General features: G+C 40.9%; 1 protein-coding gene across 10 annotated transcripts in view; it reads right to left on the minus strand.

Moving 5' to 3' along the window:
- The window catches only part of LOC306757486 (plasma membrane calcium-transporting ATPase 1-like), a gene marked incomplete at its 5' end in the record, with an annotated part of 56,886 nt that overhangs the window by 27,692 nt on the left and 12,200 nt on the right, over positions 1 to 16,994 (minus strand). For 4 of the 10 annotated variants that reach the window (XM_079242546.1, XM_079242554.1, XM_079242550.1 and 1 more), the window contains 5 exons: positions 2,934 to 2,969; positions 5,041 to 5,187; positions 5,470 to 5,595; positions 6,093 to 6,350; positions 6,671 to 6,868. In XM_079242546.1, coding sequence (XP_079098672.1) covers positions 2,934 to 2,969; positions 5,041 to 5,187; positions 5,470 to 5,595; positions 6,093 to 6,350; positions 6,671 to 6,868 — 765 coding nt within the window. Of the gene's footprint in view, positions 1 to 2,933; positions 2,970 to 5,001; positions 5,188 to 5,469; positions 5,596 to 6,092; positions 6,351 to 6,670; positions 6,869 to 16,994 lie in introns of all 10 variants that reach the window. The other 6 variants (XM_079242551.1, XM_079242549.1, XM_079242545.1 and 3 more) reach the window with 5 other exon arrangements.

The raw sequence follows: 16,994 nt of genomic DNA on the forward strand, positions 1-16,994 counted from the left end.
CTGAGGCAGCTTGCAGAGGAAGCTGGACATGTGTTGGATCACATGGAACATGGAGGACAGTTGGCTGATTTCACAGTACTGAGATAAAGCAATCACACAGTCATCCTATCTATTTAAAAAAAAAAGGACATGTCAGAGGTTGGATGGGTGTGTTTGAGTAAAGAACTGTAATTCTCAGCCTTAAAAAGGCCATTTTGATAATGTTTTGCAGAGCTGTACCAGTTTATACTGGAAGCAAATTGTCGTCAGAAATGTGGCTCGATCATATAAAGGTGCTTCAGGTTTAATCATGCTAAAGCAGATTAAAGTGTTTTGGCTGCATAATTCTGTTTCATTAACGTTCAGCAGCTTCTTTACCAGGTGGAAGCTCAAAGCAACATGGTCACTGATGTGCTGATAAATGAGGAGCATCTTTAACCCTTAAAACCCCCAAGTCATTTTTAAAATATCTTTGGTCCTTCAACTTTTTAAATGTGAACTATATAGAGTCTCAGCCTTATAGGCAGAGTCAGCGTACAGTTTTCCAGGACAGTTTCATTTGTCAAATTATGCAGTTTAAATAATTAATGTATCAACAGATACTGCAAATCAAAGACAAACCAAAACAGAAAGTATTACTACCAGCAGTAGTACTAGCAGTACTTTATAAATTTATTACACAAATAAGGAGTGAGGAGATTTTTTCCAATCTGCATAGCATTCTTTCAAGTCTTTGCTTTTAGGACAAAAGAAAATGGCAATTAGGCAGAGACACAACAGAAACTATTTACATGTTTACGCTTTTTCCACCAGCTGTTTTGCCTTATTCAGTTATGTCTACAATAATTATTTACTTACAATTCTCACAAAACTAATTCAATCTCAGTTCGTTTTTGATGCCTCCATGCATCAAAATGTTTTCTTAGCTTTATTCAACCCATAGAGGGCCATTATTTTTGTTCTGCTTCGGATTGAACATTACCGGCCATTTAAGCCATCTCATTAGTCGAATGTTTAACAGGACGAGGTGACGGACAAATCTTGTAATGATGATATTGTGAGTCTTTAGAGAACAGATGGTTAGATTGGCTTGATTAGAATACTAGCTGTAGAAGTTTTTATGTCCTGCTTCCAAGTGTCTCTGGAATAAGAACAACTGCAAAGAACAGTATGACCGCCTGCAGGAGATTGTCAACGTAGACCTCACTCTGGGGGTCCTACACCAAGAACTGACATTACAAAGCCCCCAGATGGGGTTGGGGGAAGGTAAGTACATAAAGGTGTCATTTTAAGCTGAATGTTGGTTCACCTTTTCCACTGGCCAGGTCTGCTGGCTTGTGTGAGCTCCTTGCAACAAGTAAACGTTTGTGCCTTCTCACTGATCTGAGTGTCTGTCCTTCATTGAGAGATTTTTCTCTAGCACAGGGTTAGCAACAAATTTCAGGTAAAAACAAGTGTCTTAGCGACACTGTAGTGATCTTTTTTTATTATGAAAATGTGATAAATAATTGTGTTATTATGGACCTTTATGGATTTATCAAAACGTTTCAAACTAAACACATTTTGAAGCTGGACTGTGCACCTCCCTGATGGGACAAGCCTGGAAAAACTCACCCAAAGCATAAGCTATCAATCCCAATGAACCACACAAACTACCGTTCCGGAGAAATTGCTGACAATATTATCAGAAGCAGTCAGGGGTGCTGAGGATCTAGCAGTTTTAAGGGTTAAATGATCATATCAGTGACTTCAGAAAAATGTGTGTTCAGCCTTGAATAGAGGTTAGATATGTGGAGAGCTTTTAGATTGTGTGTTCACACTCAGCTTTGTGGCGGAGTGCTTAGGAAGCACTTCATGCCAGCTCCTCCTTGAAACAAGCTCTCATGCAAGTGTCGACTTCACAGCTCGCAAGACTCGAGCACGATTCCTTGTCAACATACACAATTCAAGCGCCTTTGTCCACATATTAGTTTTTGCATTTCTTATTATTTTTGCCTGAAACATCACAAGTTTCTACGACGGCATATTAGGGCCACAAAGAGAAAAAAAAAATAGTGTCGGATTATTATTTTTTCCTCTGCTTCACTAGAGAATAAAGTCGAAATGACGAGAACTTAAATCTCGAAACTGTATTTCTACTTTATTCTTGTCATGTCAACTTTATTCTCTAGCAGTAAAGCAGAAGAAAACATAATAATCCGACACTATTGTTTTTTTTCCTCATTGTGGCCCTAATACTCTGTCGTAAGTTTCTCACAGACCAATGCAGCCTAAATTTATCACTTTGACTCCTTAGGTTGGAGTTCCCCTCGTGAATACCTGCAACCACTTTAGACGCAACACAAACCTGAAAATCCGCTGCTTTACACTGATGAGAAAAATCTTTAACCAGTAACTGAAGATTTTTGCTGATTATTTAAGCTATTAAGTGCATTAAAACCACTTCATCAACGGCAGCTGTTAAACATGTGGTGTTGTGTTTTATTTTAAAAGGAGTTACATAATATTCACCTGTCTTTGCTGAGGGGTTAAACAACTATCAGAGAGAAAGGAAGTAAAAGTGAAACAGACTACTGTGTATCAGTGTTGAGAAAAAGGGGGAAAGGAACCACAAAGACTTCGGTCAAATTAAGCATTCTTTGAAAATAATCTGTCAACAGTTTACAATTGTTGACTAATTATTTCAGGACTGAGTCATGGCCATCATTCCACAATGTCGCCATGATGGTTACCATGGCAACTGTGGATGTGACCGGCTGTCAGAAACTCGAAGGTTGAGAGTTGCACCCTTCAACAGGTAAAGCAAGGCGAGAGAAAGTCCCCCTTTTTTACAGCAGAGAGATAGATGGACAGGACACTCCCCCCTCCTGCTGCTGAGTAGGGGGTGAGGAGGGGGTGAGAAACAGGAAGGATGTGGGGACGGAGAGGGACAGATGGATGAATGGAGGGGTTACCTTTGTTGCGATTTTCAGGGGGTCCTTGTTTTTTACCTGTTCGGACAGAGAGAGAGGGCGGAATGCTGATAAAATGGCTCAAAGGAAAAAGAAGATCAAATCAAACCGAGGGAGAACATAAAGTTCAAACTGACAGAAACCCACAGGTGTGTGTGTATCGTGTGTGTGCTGTGGGCAGGAATGGACGGATCAGAGGAGAGAGACACAAGACTTCCCACTGCGGAGAACCAGCGGTATGTTTTAAAAACAAGATGACAATCTTTACTTTGATTTAATTATTAGTCCATCTAAATTTGGATTCATGACAAAACCAGTTGAAAATAGGAGGCTGACTCAGAAGTCTGAATCCTGCCTTGTCAGGGAGCTTTTACTGTGTGGTTTAAGTCTTTACTGTCATTCCTGCCTTCTCTCTGTGAACAATGACATTAAACATACATATGACATATCCAGATGTGAGTATATGTGACAGGACTGGGTTGCTGTGAATGGGATGGTCAGTAGGCTTTGAATTGTGTAAAACAGTCGCAGGCCGAACATCATTTCTCACCACTTCTCTCACATGACCAGCAGTTTCTGCTGCTGATCACTGTCAGCTGTCACAGATCACTCAGAACAGTTCGACAGATGCTAGTCGGCCAGGTTCATCCCTCAAACATCAGCTTCCTGTTGTTCTTAAAAACTAACACTGACACACACTCTCCGTGGTCATTCACAGTGTGGATTGTAAAAAAAAAAAAAAAAAAAAAAGAAAAGAAAGAAAATAAGGAGCTCCTGTAGTGTGCGTATGTAGCTAAATTTGATAAATGATGAAGTCAGGAGATTACTGACTAAACTATTGTCACTTAAAGCTTTTCTGTTCATTTTAAGTCTTACTTTGTCTTGTGGTTCTCCTCAATAGGATTTCTGTCATTTTAAATTGTTGCAGTTTTCTGATTAACAGACCTAAAGCCAAACTGTAAGCCTGAGTGTCTCTCTCTGCTGAGCTGGTACATTCAGCCGATTCACAATGGATGCCTGACAAACTCAAACTTTAGCCAATAAAACAAATGATCAGACAAAACAAAGTAAAGGAAACAACATGAGTAAAAAGGGAGTTAGCATGATCACAAGCAAATCAAAAGCAATACAGACCGACTGCAGAAGCCTGTTGGTTTATAATCACTCTGCTCTCACAAAGTATGAGAATCGTCCCGTCTTTAGCTGTACACGAGAAAAGTGTGTTTTGCATGTTTAATGAGCGTCATGTCAGTGTAATTAGCAGCTCATTAAAGTGGACAAACTACCACAAATAAATGAGACCACGATGAAGAAAATCCAAGAGATGCCTCAGCTGGTGGATCATTCTGTCTTTTTAGGTCTGTGTGGGCAATGCAGCACGGAAACGTCAACAAAAATGTTTTCATGTGTCGGACACGACGCACTGTCACAGTGGCAGATTAACTGGATGAGATTGCTTTTCTCCAAAGTTCAGCCATTTTCCGAGGAGCTGACATCAACACGAACCCTGAGCTTGTTTCTCTGTACCTGAATCCTGAACTCACAGACCCGATGAAGCTCAAAAGATTAAACATAAAGCTAAAAGCTTGATATTTTGTCCTTAGTATTCCCCAGAAAATCTGAGGAAATACATTTCTCTCAAACTCAGCTCCGACTAAAAGTATTCTATAAATAATTCCTTCTGATTATCATCAAAAATCCCTGAAAACTTTCTGGACTTTTTGTTTGCTAAACAGAATGGGTACAACTTATGTGGGGGCAGAAACTTGTTTAGCTGACAATCACAGATGAGCGGTAAACTCATCTTTGGTCTCATTTATTCACTGACTGTGTTCTTAAAGTGGAAAATGTTAAGAGGCTCCACTTATGTCCTCCAAACAGCTCTGCCATGATCAGTCAAGACTGAAGAAGCTTCTGAAAAAGTCGGCCAGGACGACTGCAAAAACCTCAAACACACACAAGCTGATAAATCTTACAAATATTTCCCATCTGCATTCTTCAAACGGTGGAGCAGAAATATGCAGAAACTGTCGCTCTGATAAACGTTTCAAACTTCAAACAGCCCTCCTACGACCCTCAGCATGACTTGTGTTTGTGCGACATGTCTGACAGCTTCTCTTTTGTGCCTTACTTTTCTTGACCTTCTTCTCTTCGTCGTGCTCGCTGGCGCCCAGCAGGGTGAAGATGATGCCAGTCTGAGAGTTGAGACCGACAGCTGACACCACCATCCTGCCGGATCCTTCCATGACATGGGTCCCTGAGGAAATCATTCAAAAGTTAGAAACTTGTTTGGTTTTTTTATTCCTCACATTACATTCCTGTCGCCTTGTTGTTTTACATCACTGACAAATCACTTGTCATTTTATTTATTTTATTCCTTTTCTGAATATGTTAAAAGACTCATATCTATATTTATAATCTTAACCATTTGCTGACATAGAATAAAGAATAAAACAAAAGCTTGGAGTTTTGCACCCATACCGTCAGGATTTTGAGGAAGAACGCAGCCTGAACAGTTGCTCAGTGTTGAGACACCTACCAGACAGCAACATTGGGTCTTTCTCCAGAGACTTCCGGACCTGGTCTGACTCTCCGGTCAAGGAGCTCTCATCGATCTTCAGGTCGTTGCCTTGGATCAGAATCCCATCAGCAGGCAGCAGGTCTCCTGCAGGCAGAAGTCAGAGGGTCTCACACTCAACCTGAGCTTCATTCATCTCTCAGAAGAGAAACACACTCTGAGCTCAAAGTCTAATTAAGGATAAAAGCTAGAACATGAGGGAAACAGACTTTGCCCTAATTGTTTAAGATGGTCAAAATAATCATTTGATATCTAAATATTCACCATATATGCAGTTTTGTTTCTTGTTTTTGTTTTAGACCCACAGTTTCAATCAAGACTAAACTAAACCCAACAATCCCTTGTCATCACAGCATTGAAAAGATTTCCCTCGCCTGGTGCTGAATGATCTACACAGATCTTCTCTGAGCTGATCAGTCATTAACAGCATGAACAGGAAGCCAAACCGTGACCAGTCAAACATCACTGTTTGTAACCTGCTAAAAAGCTGCTTCATTGTTCTCTGTTGTACAGAAAACAAGCAGATATGTTTGAGTTCCCGCAGCTTGTTTAGAGATGTGCAGTTTGGTGTCAGTGCTCCGTACCGTATTTGATCTGGGCGATGTCTCCAACCACAATCTCGGCTACAGGGATCTGGATCACCTGACCTTTGCGGATCACCGTGAACTTTTGTTCCTGTTCAATGCGGCTCTGAAGTCCACGGAACTGCTTCTCTTTGGACCAATCATTAAAGGCTGTGACCAGAACCACAATGATGACGGAGAACAGGATGGCAGCACCCTCAATCCAGCCAGCCTGGGCCTCCCCCTCATCCTCTACACCTCCTGCAACCTGGCCACATGCTGATGAAGGTCGTAGTGGGGGAGCAGGGCAAAAGAAAATCAACAAAAAATCTTTAGTCAGGGATTTTGATGAGCTTAAACAGTCTCAAATCTCAAACCAGCATTGGACCACCATTCAGTGACAGAGTCTTAGATATTTAGAGGATGAAGTTCAAGACTTTTTTTTAAATTACTGGGTAAAAAAGTACATTTATAGACAATCAAATAAAATAGAATCCAAAAATAGATTTACACCATTAATCATAACACTGACGAATATCAAATGATATGATATATCACACATATATATATCAAAACGACAGGATAAACTTGGAACAGACCTTCACTGTCGCCCCCTGGGGGGTGGTAGAAGGAAAGGCCAAGCGAGATGATTGCAGCGATTTCCAGGATAATGAGTGTGACATCCTGCAGAGCTTCCCACACCAGCTGCAGGAACGTCTTTGCCTTCTTTGGGGGGATGAAGTTCATTCCAAATGCTGTGTGACGTTTCTCTAAATCAACAGGGTTACCAGACAGACCTGCAGAAACAAACACAAGACATTAACATCACCATCCGAACAGGAAACTGTCAGTGTCAGGCTGTCCCAGTAGTACAGAGCAACCTCGAAAACTGCAACAGGGAAGTTAGGAAGGGAAAAGATCCAAGATGTTGGTCAAATATTAATAAGAAGAAAAAGGTGAAAAAAAACTTTGTAATAATAAAAGCCAAAATAATCACATAGGAACTTTTTGTTAAAATAACTACAAAGACGATGATTTACTCTGTATCGTTTATTAGGTATTATTTTAACAGCTATGAACAGTTTACTGGACAATATTAATGATAAAACAAATTCCATAAAGTCCATGATATTGTGACTAAACACCTTTTATAATGTGTGGAAAGAATACCCATTTATTAAAAAAACCAACAAAGCCTTTGTGAGCCACTACAAATGTCTCCAATCAAAGCTACATCCTAGCACCAGTCCATCACGGCATGATTTCCATTAAGCACACCTTTACTTCATCAAAACAAAAAGTAGAAAAGAGGAAGAAGGAAGAACAAAACAAAACAAAGAAAAAAGAAATTTAAATATTCATTTTATCTGAATCCTTTTCAGAGAGCCTGAGAACACAAAATGATTTGATTGTTATGAAAATATATTTAAAATAATACTAATACTAATACTAATACTAATAACAATCATAATACTTTTAAAAAGGATCACCAAGTTAGCTGCAGATCCATTATGTGGGCTTCAATGCCAGGTTTGGGGTCTGAGACCACTATCTGTTCCTGCGGTAATGGTGAATCCATCACAACCTGAACTGACCCGAACTGCTCTCCTGCTGAAAACTCAATCTGCTGCTCCACCAGAGCCAGTAATCAACACGGCACCACCTGATCAAACCAACCTGGTCTGGATCAGCACGCTGCCAGGAAGCTAAAAGTTTCTCTAAACAACCACGTACACCTCAATAGAAAAGAAATAAACAAAAATCTGTATATATTGAAAAACCATTTGCCGCAAAGCGTTACGGAAGTTGGTGAGATCTTCTGACACTTGAATAGGGCTGGGTATCATTCAAAATTTTTCGATACTGGTACCAGTACCGATACCTTCACTTCAATACCGGTTCATCAACGATACTTTTTTCGATACTTAACAAAAATAAAATTACACATTATCAATAAATTCTGAGTTTTATTTTTCAGCTTTGGCTTTCTCACACTCAAAAATCAGTTTTCCAACATCAATTTAAATGCAAATTTTTTGTGCAAAAGAACAGTTGCAAACAAGTTACAAAGCAGCATCTGGTGCTCATTGCTGCAGACTAAACACCCTCAAATTTTAGTGAGGCTTTACTTAGCAATTCTTTTTCAGGAAAATTAACATGTCTGCTTTCTCAGGTAGGAGACATGCACGCTCCAGGCTGATGGTGTCCCCAGCAGTAGAGAATGTACGCTCTGAGGGTGTGGATGATGCTTGCACACACAGATACCTAGTTGCCAAGTTTGATAATATTGGCAAAGTATCCCTCACATTCCACCACCAGGTTACTGGATTCACTGAGGTTAGGGTGGATGGCAGATCCCTGTAATGCTGTATTTCTCTCTGAATTGTCTGTGCAGTGGTTAGAGTATCCTCTTGTCTCCTTTCAACTGCCATGTCCTCGTCAGCAAATAGCTCCTCAAGGGCAGAGAGCTTTGGCTTCTTCTGGAAACAAAAAAAAAAAGGAAAAAAAAGAGAAGCAAAAGACAATCAGCCTTGGTGTCAGTCAATTTCCTTAAAATAATAAATGGGGGAATTATATATATAACATTATGTATATATATATATATATATATATATATATATATATATATATATATATATATATATATATATATATATATATATATATATACACACATACACATACACATACATACACACATTCATGCTATATTACCACTGTTGCTACTGCAGCTGTACAGTCTTCATCAGAGGAGTCATCATTAACATGGTCACCAGCAATGGTGTCTTCAAGGTTCTGTTTCAAGTTCTGGGCCTGGACCCTGGTCTTTACACCCTCATTCTGTATTCAATAGATTATATGAGTCATATACACTGATATACTACAATGGAAGAGGAAAGGAATACAACCAACAACAATAAACACCTGTTGTGAGGTTCTGCTCATGAGCTCCTCCTCCAATCTGGTCCACACTCCATCGGCCACTTTAGACTTGAATCTCGGGTCTAAGGCTGTGCCCTCCTCTAAGAACTGCTTGATGCTCTCATCCTGCACAGCAAAAACATGCTATAGTAGTTATGTCTGTTTGAGTATATTTAATGAAAACAACAGAGAAATCAGAATTTTGTTACACACTTGGTATCGTTTTGAGAGGTCTTCCCAGATCTTCTCCTTTATGGACCGTGTAAAGGAAGAGTCCTCATCAGTGACTGTAAAGTGCTGCTGGAGCTTCCCCAAGATGGGTAGAATCTGGCCCAGAGTTGGACTCCTTTCAGCAGAGATGCAGATGGTTGACGTATAGAGGACCTTCATAACTTTGACAAACTGTTCTGCTTTTCTGTAATCGTCATCAGAAAGTCTCTCCAGTCTGAAAAAAGTACACATTGTTTTTTGTAGCTACAGCCTTTTGAGCACTTTAGCTTACATTGAAAATGGAATAAGGTAATATCAATGTACTTCCTTATCTACAATACCTGTCCTTCTCCATTGGTTTTTTTAAACGAGGGTCCATGGAAGCTGCCTGGATAGCAGGGAACTGCTCCAGAAATCGCTCCACCATCAGAAACAAGCTGTTCCACCTGTTCTTCACATCCAGAATGACAGCATGTTGTGGAAGACCTAGAGAGAGCATGTGTTTGGTTGTCAAATAGGTTGTCTTTGTGTAGTAGTAGTAGTAGTTCAATAACTGATTTAGCCATGGAATTTTGCTCCAACTTTAGTCTGTTTCCATTTCCAGACTTACCGAGAAGATGCTGCTTCTCTTTTAGGACAGGTTTAGCCAAGCTACACCTCTTTAACCACACCACCATAGCTCTGATCCTTCCTGCCCACCTGGAGACTGCTGGTATAGTGTACAACTTTTGAGCAGCAATGTTTAGAGTATGAGCAAAGCAGCCAATTTTTCGAATGCTCATTTTTTTTACTGCTACATCCATATTAGCTGCATTGTCTACAGTAATGGCAACAACTTTTTCCTTGATATTAAATTCATCAAGAATATCCCCTATTTCCTCAGCTATTACAGCCCCTGTCTGTGATGTGTAGACTGCCCTGGTATGCAGGATTTTCTCCTTCATGGCACCCTCTCTCACGTAGTGGACTGAAACAGTCAGGTAGTGGTCCTGTGCCACACTGGTCCAGCCATCTGCAGTCACAGCTACATCCCTGACGTCTTGCAATTCTGTCTTGACATTTCCCTTCTCTACTGCATACCATGCAGGTATGAGTGTATTTGACAGAGTGTCTCTGCTGGGGGACTGATATCTGGGGTTTAGGGCCCTTATCATCTCCCTAAATTGAAATTGGAACACAAAACATCAATGATCGTATGGTTGTATTATTATTACTGCTTACTATAAAAGTAAAAAAAAAAAAAAAAAAAAAAAAAAAACCATTATCTAAGCTGTAGCTGAGAAATAACTAATCAACAATAGCTTTTGAGGCTTACTTACCTCCACCATGGAGCCTCCACTGTGGAAAAAGGCAGCAAACCTTTAACAATAAAGTTTGTAACTGCCCTGTGGCACTCATCTTGTTTTTCTTTGGACAGTTTTCCTTTTTCAGCCAGTGTGAAAGGATTCACATTGGCTGGCCTTGTCTTCCTCCCACCATGGTGAACTGGATCAGCAGTTTCTGTGAGGAGAAAATAAACAACACACCTAAAATAAGATGTACTCTTCAACCAATCGACCGACCTAACAGATAACCTCTAATAAAGATGCTAATATCAGTCACTGTCGTTCATTTGTTAGCTTTCTAGCTCAATAGCCATAAAATAAAGCTACACAACAATATATCCAGAACGTGATAAAGTAACATTTTAGTCATCTCGGTGCATCTTTTTAGTTGCAGTAACGTTAACGTAAGTAAACAAACATAACGTTGGCCCAATTTTGCTAAACGTGAACTTACCTGTTGAAATCCCAGACACAGCGCCGTCGTCGGTCCGCTCGGGTAAAACGGGGTCCGGTGGTGCAAGTTTTGGAGGCCCCCCAGTCTCTTCAACGTCCTCAGGCGGACTTGAATGATGTGAGGACGACGCATGCGGTCCACTCTTCTTGCAGTCAAACACGGAGCAACTTTCTGCCCTTAAATTGATTCCGTGCACATTCAAATGCTTCATCAAATTCGTCGTGTTACCAGCCTTAGCAACTATTTGTTTTTGGCAAATATTGCACCGCGCACTGTTGGCATCAATCTTGCTAAAATGGAGCCACACTTTTGACCTGGGAGGCATTTTTTCCCTGCTTTGATAACACACGCGCTATAGTTGGCAACACAAATACACGTGAACCTTGTTGTGGGCGTAACCACACGGTATTGTCTCTATGTGCCCGAACCACATGTGGCATTACAGCCAATCATCGGCAGCATTGTCAGCTCTCGTTCCTGTTATTAACCCTTAAAGGCACCGAAACTTGGCACCGACAGACACATCATATTTTGATACTGTTTAGTATCGAAGTTTTTCGGTCGGTGTAATAAAAGAACCAAAGTTCGGTACCCAGCCCTACACTTGAACTGGTAATAACACAAGTACATGAGCCAAAAACATTTTCTTACAGGAGTTTGCAGCTTCTAAGCGCACACACACGCTACATGAACATCAGCTCAGATGGATTTCTGTTTTCATGCGCTTTCATTACTGCTTCTTGTGTTCTCACTCTGATAATTAGGTTGAGATCATTAAGAGAATTAAGACTCTAAACTAACACAAGGACGTTAAAGGGATTAGAGATGAGAGGAAGACAAACAAAGACAAGCTAGAAGACGCAAGGTATGGCAGATGAGATGACATTTGGGTGATATGAAATTAAATAAATAGGTAGTATGAGGACACATGACAAGAGATGAAAATGGGTCAGGAGTGATTAATGAGAGACGAATAAAGGAGAAAGATAGAGGTAGAGGTAGCGTAAGATAAGCTTGTAAAAAATGAAAGCAGCTTATACGAGACAAGTTGATAGGAGTTATCTGGGGTGGTGTTGAGCTGAATCTGAATCCAGTGATTCCTGTTTGAAATAAAACTGGGAAATTATGTGTGCTGTGATGAGAGAATGGGGACAGATTCATTCAGGAGAGATTTTTACTTTTGAATCAACCATACAAGTTTCACAGTGAGTCACTACTCCACAACACTGGAGTGTGTGTTAATGGGAATCCCTACAAGCAGACAGACAGTCAGAGTCTGTGGTCCAGAGCTGGACAGATCACATGATGGGGTTTTAAAAATACAACAGTTCTCAAAGTCATCATCTTTTATTATGGAAACATTTTTCAGACGCATAAGTATATATGAAGATGTGTGCAACAAGCTTTTTTTAATTTTCATTGTGTGTATAGATTTACTAATCTAATTTTTAATCTATTTTTATTCCCACATTTTAATTAATCTCCACAGCAATTTATGATTTTTACACTTTGTTTTTCACATTTACTTTTTCCGTTCATTTTTAATTCTGCATTACTAATTTTATTTTCATCTTTATTCATGTATTTATTTTTTCTTTTCAATATTTTTTATTCAAAGGCATTTTTATTACTGCATTTGTTTATTTTTTTCCTTGAAATACATACACGTATGTGTGCGTATTTTGGTGTGTATATGTTTTGCCCAAAGACTTTTGCATGTCTGAAATGAAACAATAATAAGAAAAGAATCAACGTTTCCTCACCCAGTAGCTCAGATCAAAGTCTGGTTTGATCATTTCAATGCCAGTGAGTGATGTTGAAGCTGCTGTCATGCTAAAATAAAGAAAAACTGCATCACAGAAAACCTTCACTGGCTCAGCAACACAAATCTCTTTTTGTCTTTTTATTTATCTTTTTTCCTGGCTTATTCTGTTATTACTGAGATGGCAGGTTTCATCTCGTGTCTGGCAGCGGCTCGCTGGTGGAGATGGCCCCAGAGGAGATGCAGATTACAGCTCCAACATATATATGGTGTTCCAACAAGAGACGAGGGCTCGCTGCACCATGTCGCTGTCACAGATGTTTATTAATTTCAGCCTCCAGCAGAAATGGACCTCTCTGGTCCAACGCGGAGTCTCATCCAACCCACGGCTTCTTCAGCCAACATGTAGTTTCATCTGTTCCCACACACACACTTCTCATTTTCATTCACTTTCCCCTTACAATAAAGACGCAAGTCTGTGTGTCTGGTATGTGTGTTGTCTGCTCAGTTTTCTTTATCACCTCTGCGCTCATTCACAAGCTGTCTTTGCTTCCATCTTTTCAATTACTTCTGTACTTTATCTCAAACAAAACCTCCAATTAAATCTTCCACAACGGACATCTAACACTTAAGGTGTGTTCAGACCAAACGCGTTTTGAGCGTCAAGAACGCTCAAAAGGGTTGACCGCTCGACGCTAGTCACGAAATTGTCACTTCTGCGTCCAACGCCCAAAACGCTCAAGGCTCCTGCCGCTTGTCTGGAGCGAGCAGCAAACACAGAGGAAAAGAGAAAAGGGAAAGGCAGAGCTTTCCTTGAATTTCAAGTTAAATCATGGCGGTGCAGTAGAGAGAAAGAGAAAGAGAGAAAGGCATGGTTTTATTTAATAAATAAAGCTAGAGAACGTCGTCGTAGGACAGTGATAGTCACTGTTAATGCAACAAGAGCCGCACTCAGCAGAGAGCCGTCCCCACCAAAAAAAGCGTTGCCCCGCAACGTATCCCGCTACGTTTCCAAATCGGTAACATTCAGCTTTTCAGCATGGAATAGTTATCCTAAATATTGCACGGAGTAATGGCATTCTTATGCAACAGTATATGGTGAAAATACAATAATGCCTCCAGAATGTGGGTGTTTCTTTTTCAATATATATACGGGCGGTTCAGGAGGAAGAGCAGTTGTTCTTCAACTGGAAAGTTGGGGGATCGATTCCAGGCTTCCCCTAACAGGCCGAAAGACGCTGAACCCCAAGCTGCCCCCCGATGTGCCTATCGGGGTATGAGTGTGTTGGGTGAGTGTGTGTGTGTGTGAATGGGTGAATGTGACAAGTAGTGTAAAGCACTTTGAGCGGTCTGCATGACTAGAAAAGCACTATAGAAGTACAAGTCCATTTACCATTTACGGAGCTACAGACTCAGACTCTTTGGCGGAGTTTGGAGCAGCTGAAATTAGCCAAAACTGGCAACTCTGACAGGGTCAGTTAGGGCCGTTATGACAGCAAAGTTTCTGCAAGCAGCCTGCAGCTCTTGTTTGATTGAGGATCCTTATGACTTGTTTAGATCGCATTTTCAAAAAGCCAGTGGCTGATTCACAAGCCGAAAATCAAGAGTCAGTGAGCCGCATGCAATGAGGACCACTGTCGTAGGGCATCTCAGCCCCGAGTCTCCACATAGACTTACATGTCAGCGGACGCGCTGACGTTGCGGTAACGTATTGTGTCATTTCCTGTTTCCCTAGCGTGTATCACTGCGGATTGCTACGAGCCATTGGCTCCTTTAACTTCTTTCTAACTTCTATCTATTGTTAACCAACCACTCACTTTAGCGCACAATATCTTCCCAAACCACTGTTCTATATATTGCATTTATTTTTGGGATCTTTGGCTTTCTGTTTACTGACTTAAACAGCTCAAGCAGCTCAAGCAGTGGGAAGAGAGCAAGCATGGCTGCTAGCTCTCTTCCCACACCCCGGTCCCCTGCCTTTTCTTGCTCGGTGTGTCTGATGTTTAGCTACTCCTCCGCCTCCTTTAGTGATAACGGTAGGTGTATTAAGTGTAGCAGCTTGGCAGCTTTGGAGGCGAGGCTCTGCGAGTTAGAAGCCCAGCTCCGCACTCAGTTAGGGAAGCAGTTAGTCAGCAAGCCCCCATTAGCCAGTGCGGAGCTACCAGCCAGGGCAGCTAGCCCACCTAGTGGTCCCTCAGCAGTTCCCGCGCAGCCGGGAGCCGAGGCGGGCTGGACGACGGTCAGGCGGAAGTGTAGCCCCAAACCAAAACCCACTGGCCATCACCGACCTGTTCACGTTTCTAACAGATTTTCCCCGCTCGGCGACACACCCGCTGAGGAGGAAACCCTGATTATAGGTAGTTCCATAGTCAGAAACGTGGCACTAGAGACACCGGGGACCATAGTCAAATGCATTCCTGGGGCCAGAGTGGGCGACGTCGAATCGTATTTGAAACTGCTGGCTAAGGCTAAACGTAAATACCGTAAGACTGTAATTCACATCGGCGGTAACGACACCCGGTTACGCCAATCGGAGGTCACTAAAATTAATGTTGCTTCGGTGTGTAACTTTGCCAAGAGCATGTCGGACTCCGTAGTTTTCTCTGGTCCCTTGCCAAATTTAATCAGCGATGACATGTTTAGCCGCATGTCATCTTTCAACCGCTGGTTGTCTAGGTGGTGTCCCGATAACAACGTGGGTTTTATAGATAATTGAAGCGCTTTTTGGGGAAAGCCTGATCTTATTAGGAGAGATGGCATCCATCCCACGTTGGATGGAGCCGCTCTGTTATCTAGCAATATGGACTCTTTTATTAGTCAGCTAAATTGACAACTCAGGGTTGGGACCAGGAGGCAGAATTGTAGTCCTACACACTTTTCTGCAGCTTCCCACCTGCCGCCGCCCACCCAAAACCCCATTCTGACCTTATACAACTCCCCAGCAGTAAGAATTAAACAACACAAAAACACTCCTTGGGTTAATCGTGAAAACCTCATAAAAATAAAAACAATGGATCTAATAAAATCTGAAAATAAGACAAAGTGTGGCCTACTGAATATCAGATCCCTCTCAAATAAGTCTATTAGTCAATGACTTGATAGGTGATCACCACATTGATTTATTCTGTCTTACGGAAACCTGGTTACAGCAAGAGGATTATGTTAGTATTAATGAAGCTACGCCAGCTAACTATTTAAACTTTCACATTCCTAGAACTACAGGCAGAGGAGGAGGTGTTGCAGCTATTTTTAAGTCAGAATTTTTAATTAATCCTAAGCACAAAACTAACTATAAATCCTTTGAATTCCTGACATTAAATTTATCTCATCCAAAATGGAATTCAGAGAAACCGCTCCTTTTAGCATTAGTGTACCGCCCACCTGGACCTTACTCTAAGTGTCTGACCGAATTCTCTGATCTCTTGTCTGAGTTAGTGCTGACTACTGATAAGGTCATTGTACTAGGTGATTTTAATATTCATGTTGACGATGAGAATGATAGTTTAAACATTTCCTTTAGCTCTATTCTAAACTCAATTGGGTTTTCACAAAATGTCAATGGTGCCACTCACTCTCATGGCCATACTCTTGATCTTGTTCTAACATATGGTATTGAGACTGATAAGCTCAAAGTATTTCCTCAAAACCCTGTCTTGTCCGATCACTTCTTATTAACCTTTGAATTCACTTTATTTGATTACTCACTGACCAAAAATAAATTCTACTATAGTAGATGTTTATCAGACAATAATATTACAAAATTTAAACAATCAATTGAATCAATTTTTTCACCTCTACCATGTGTTAGCATGACAGAGTCCCCCTTTAAGCCTTACTCCTGCTCAGATTGATCAACATGCTGATACTATAACAGCTTCAATGCGTACAACCTTGGATAATGTTGCCCCCCTAAAAAAGAAGAAATTAGGTAAGATTATGAAGGCTCCCTGGTTTAATTCCCAGCTTCGAGCTCTAAAACAGGCGTCAAGGCATTTGGAAAACAGATGGCGTTCATCAGGTCTAGAGGAGTCTCACTTAACCTGGAAAGAAAGTTTAATTGTATACAAAAAAGCCTTACGTACGGCAAGAACAGCTTATTATTCATCATTGATAGAGGAAAACAAAAACAACCCTCGGTTTCTTTTCAGCACTGTAGCTAGGCTTACTAGGAGCCGGAGCGCTGTGGAGCCATGTATTCCTTTTTCACTTAGCTGTGATGATTTCATGTATTTTTTCAGGAATAAAATTGA

Source organism: Telmatherina bonti (genome assembly GCF_933228915.1).
Source record: "Telmatherina bonti genome assembly, chromosome: 6".
In the NCBI taxonomy this organism is placed as follows: Eukaryota; Metazoa; Chordata; class Actinopteri; order Atheriniformes; family Telmatherinidae; genus Telmatherina; species Telmatherina bonti.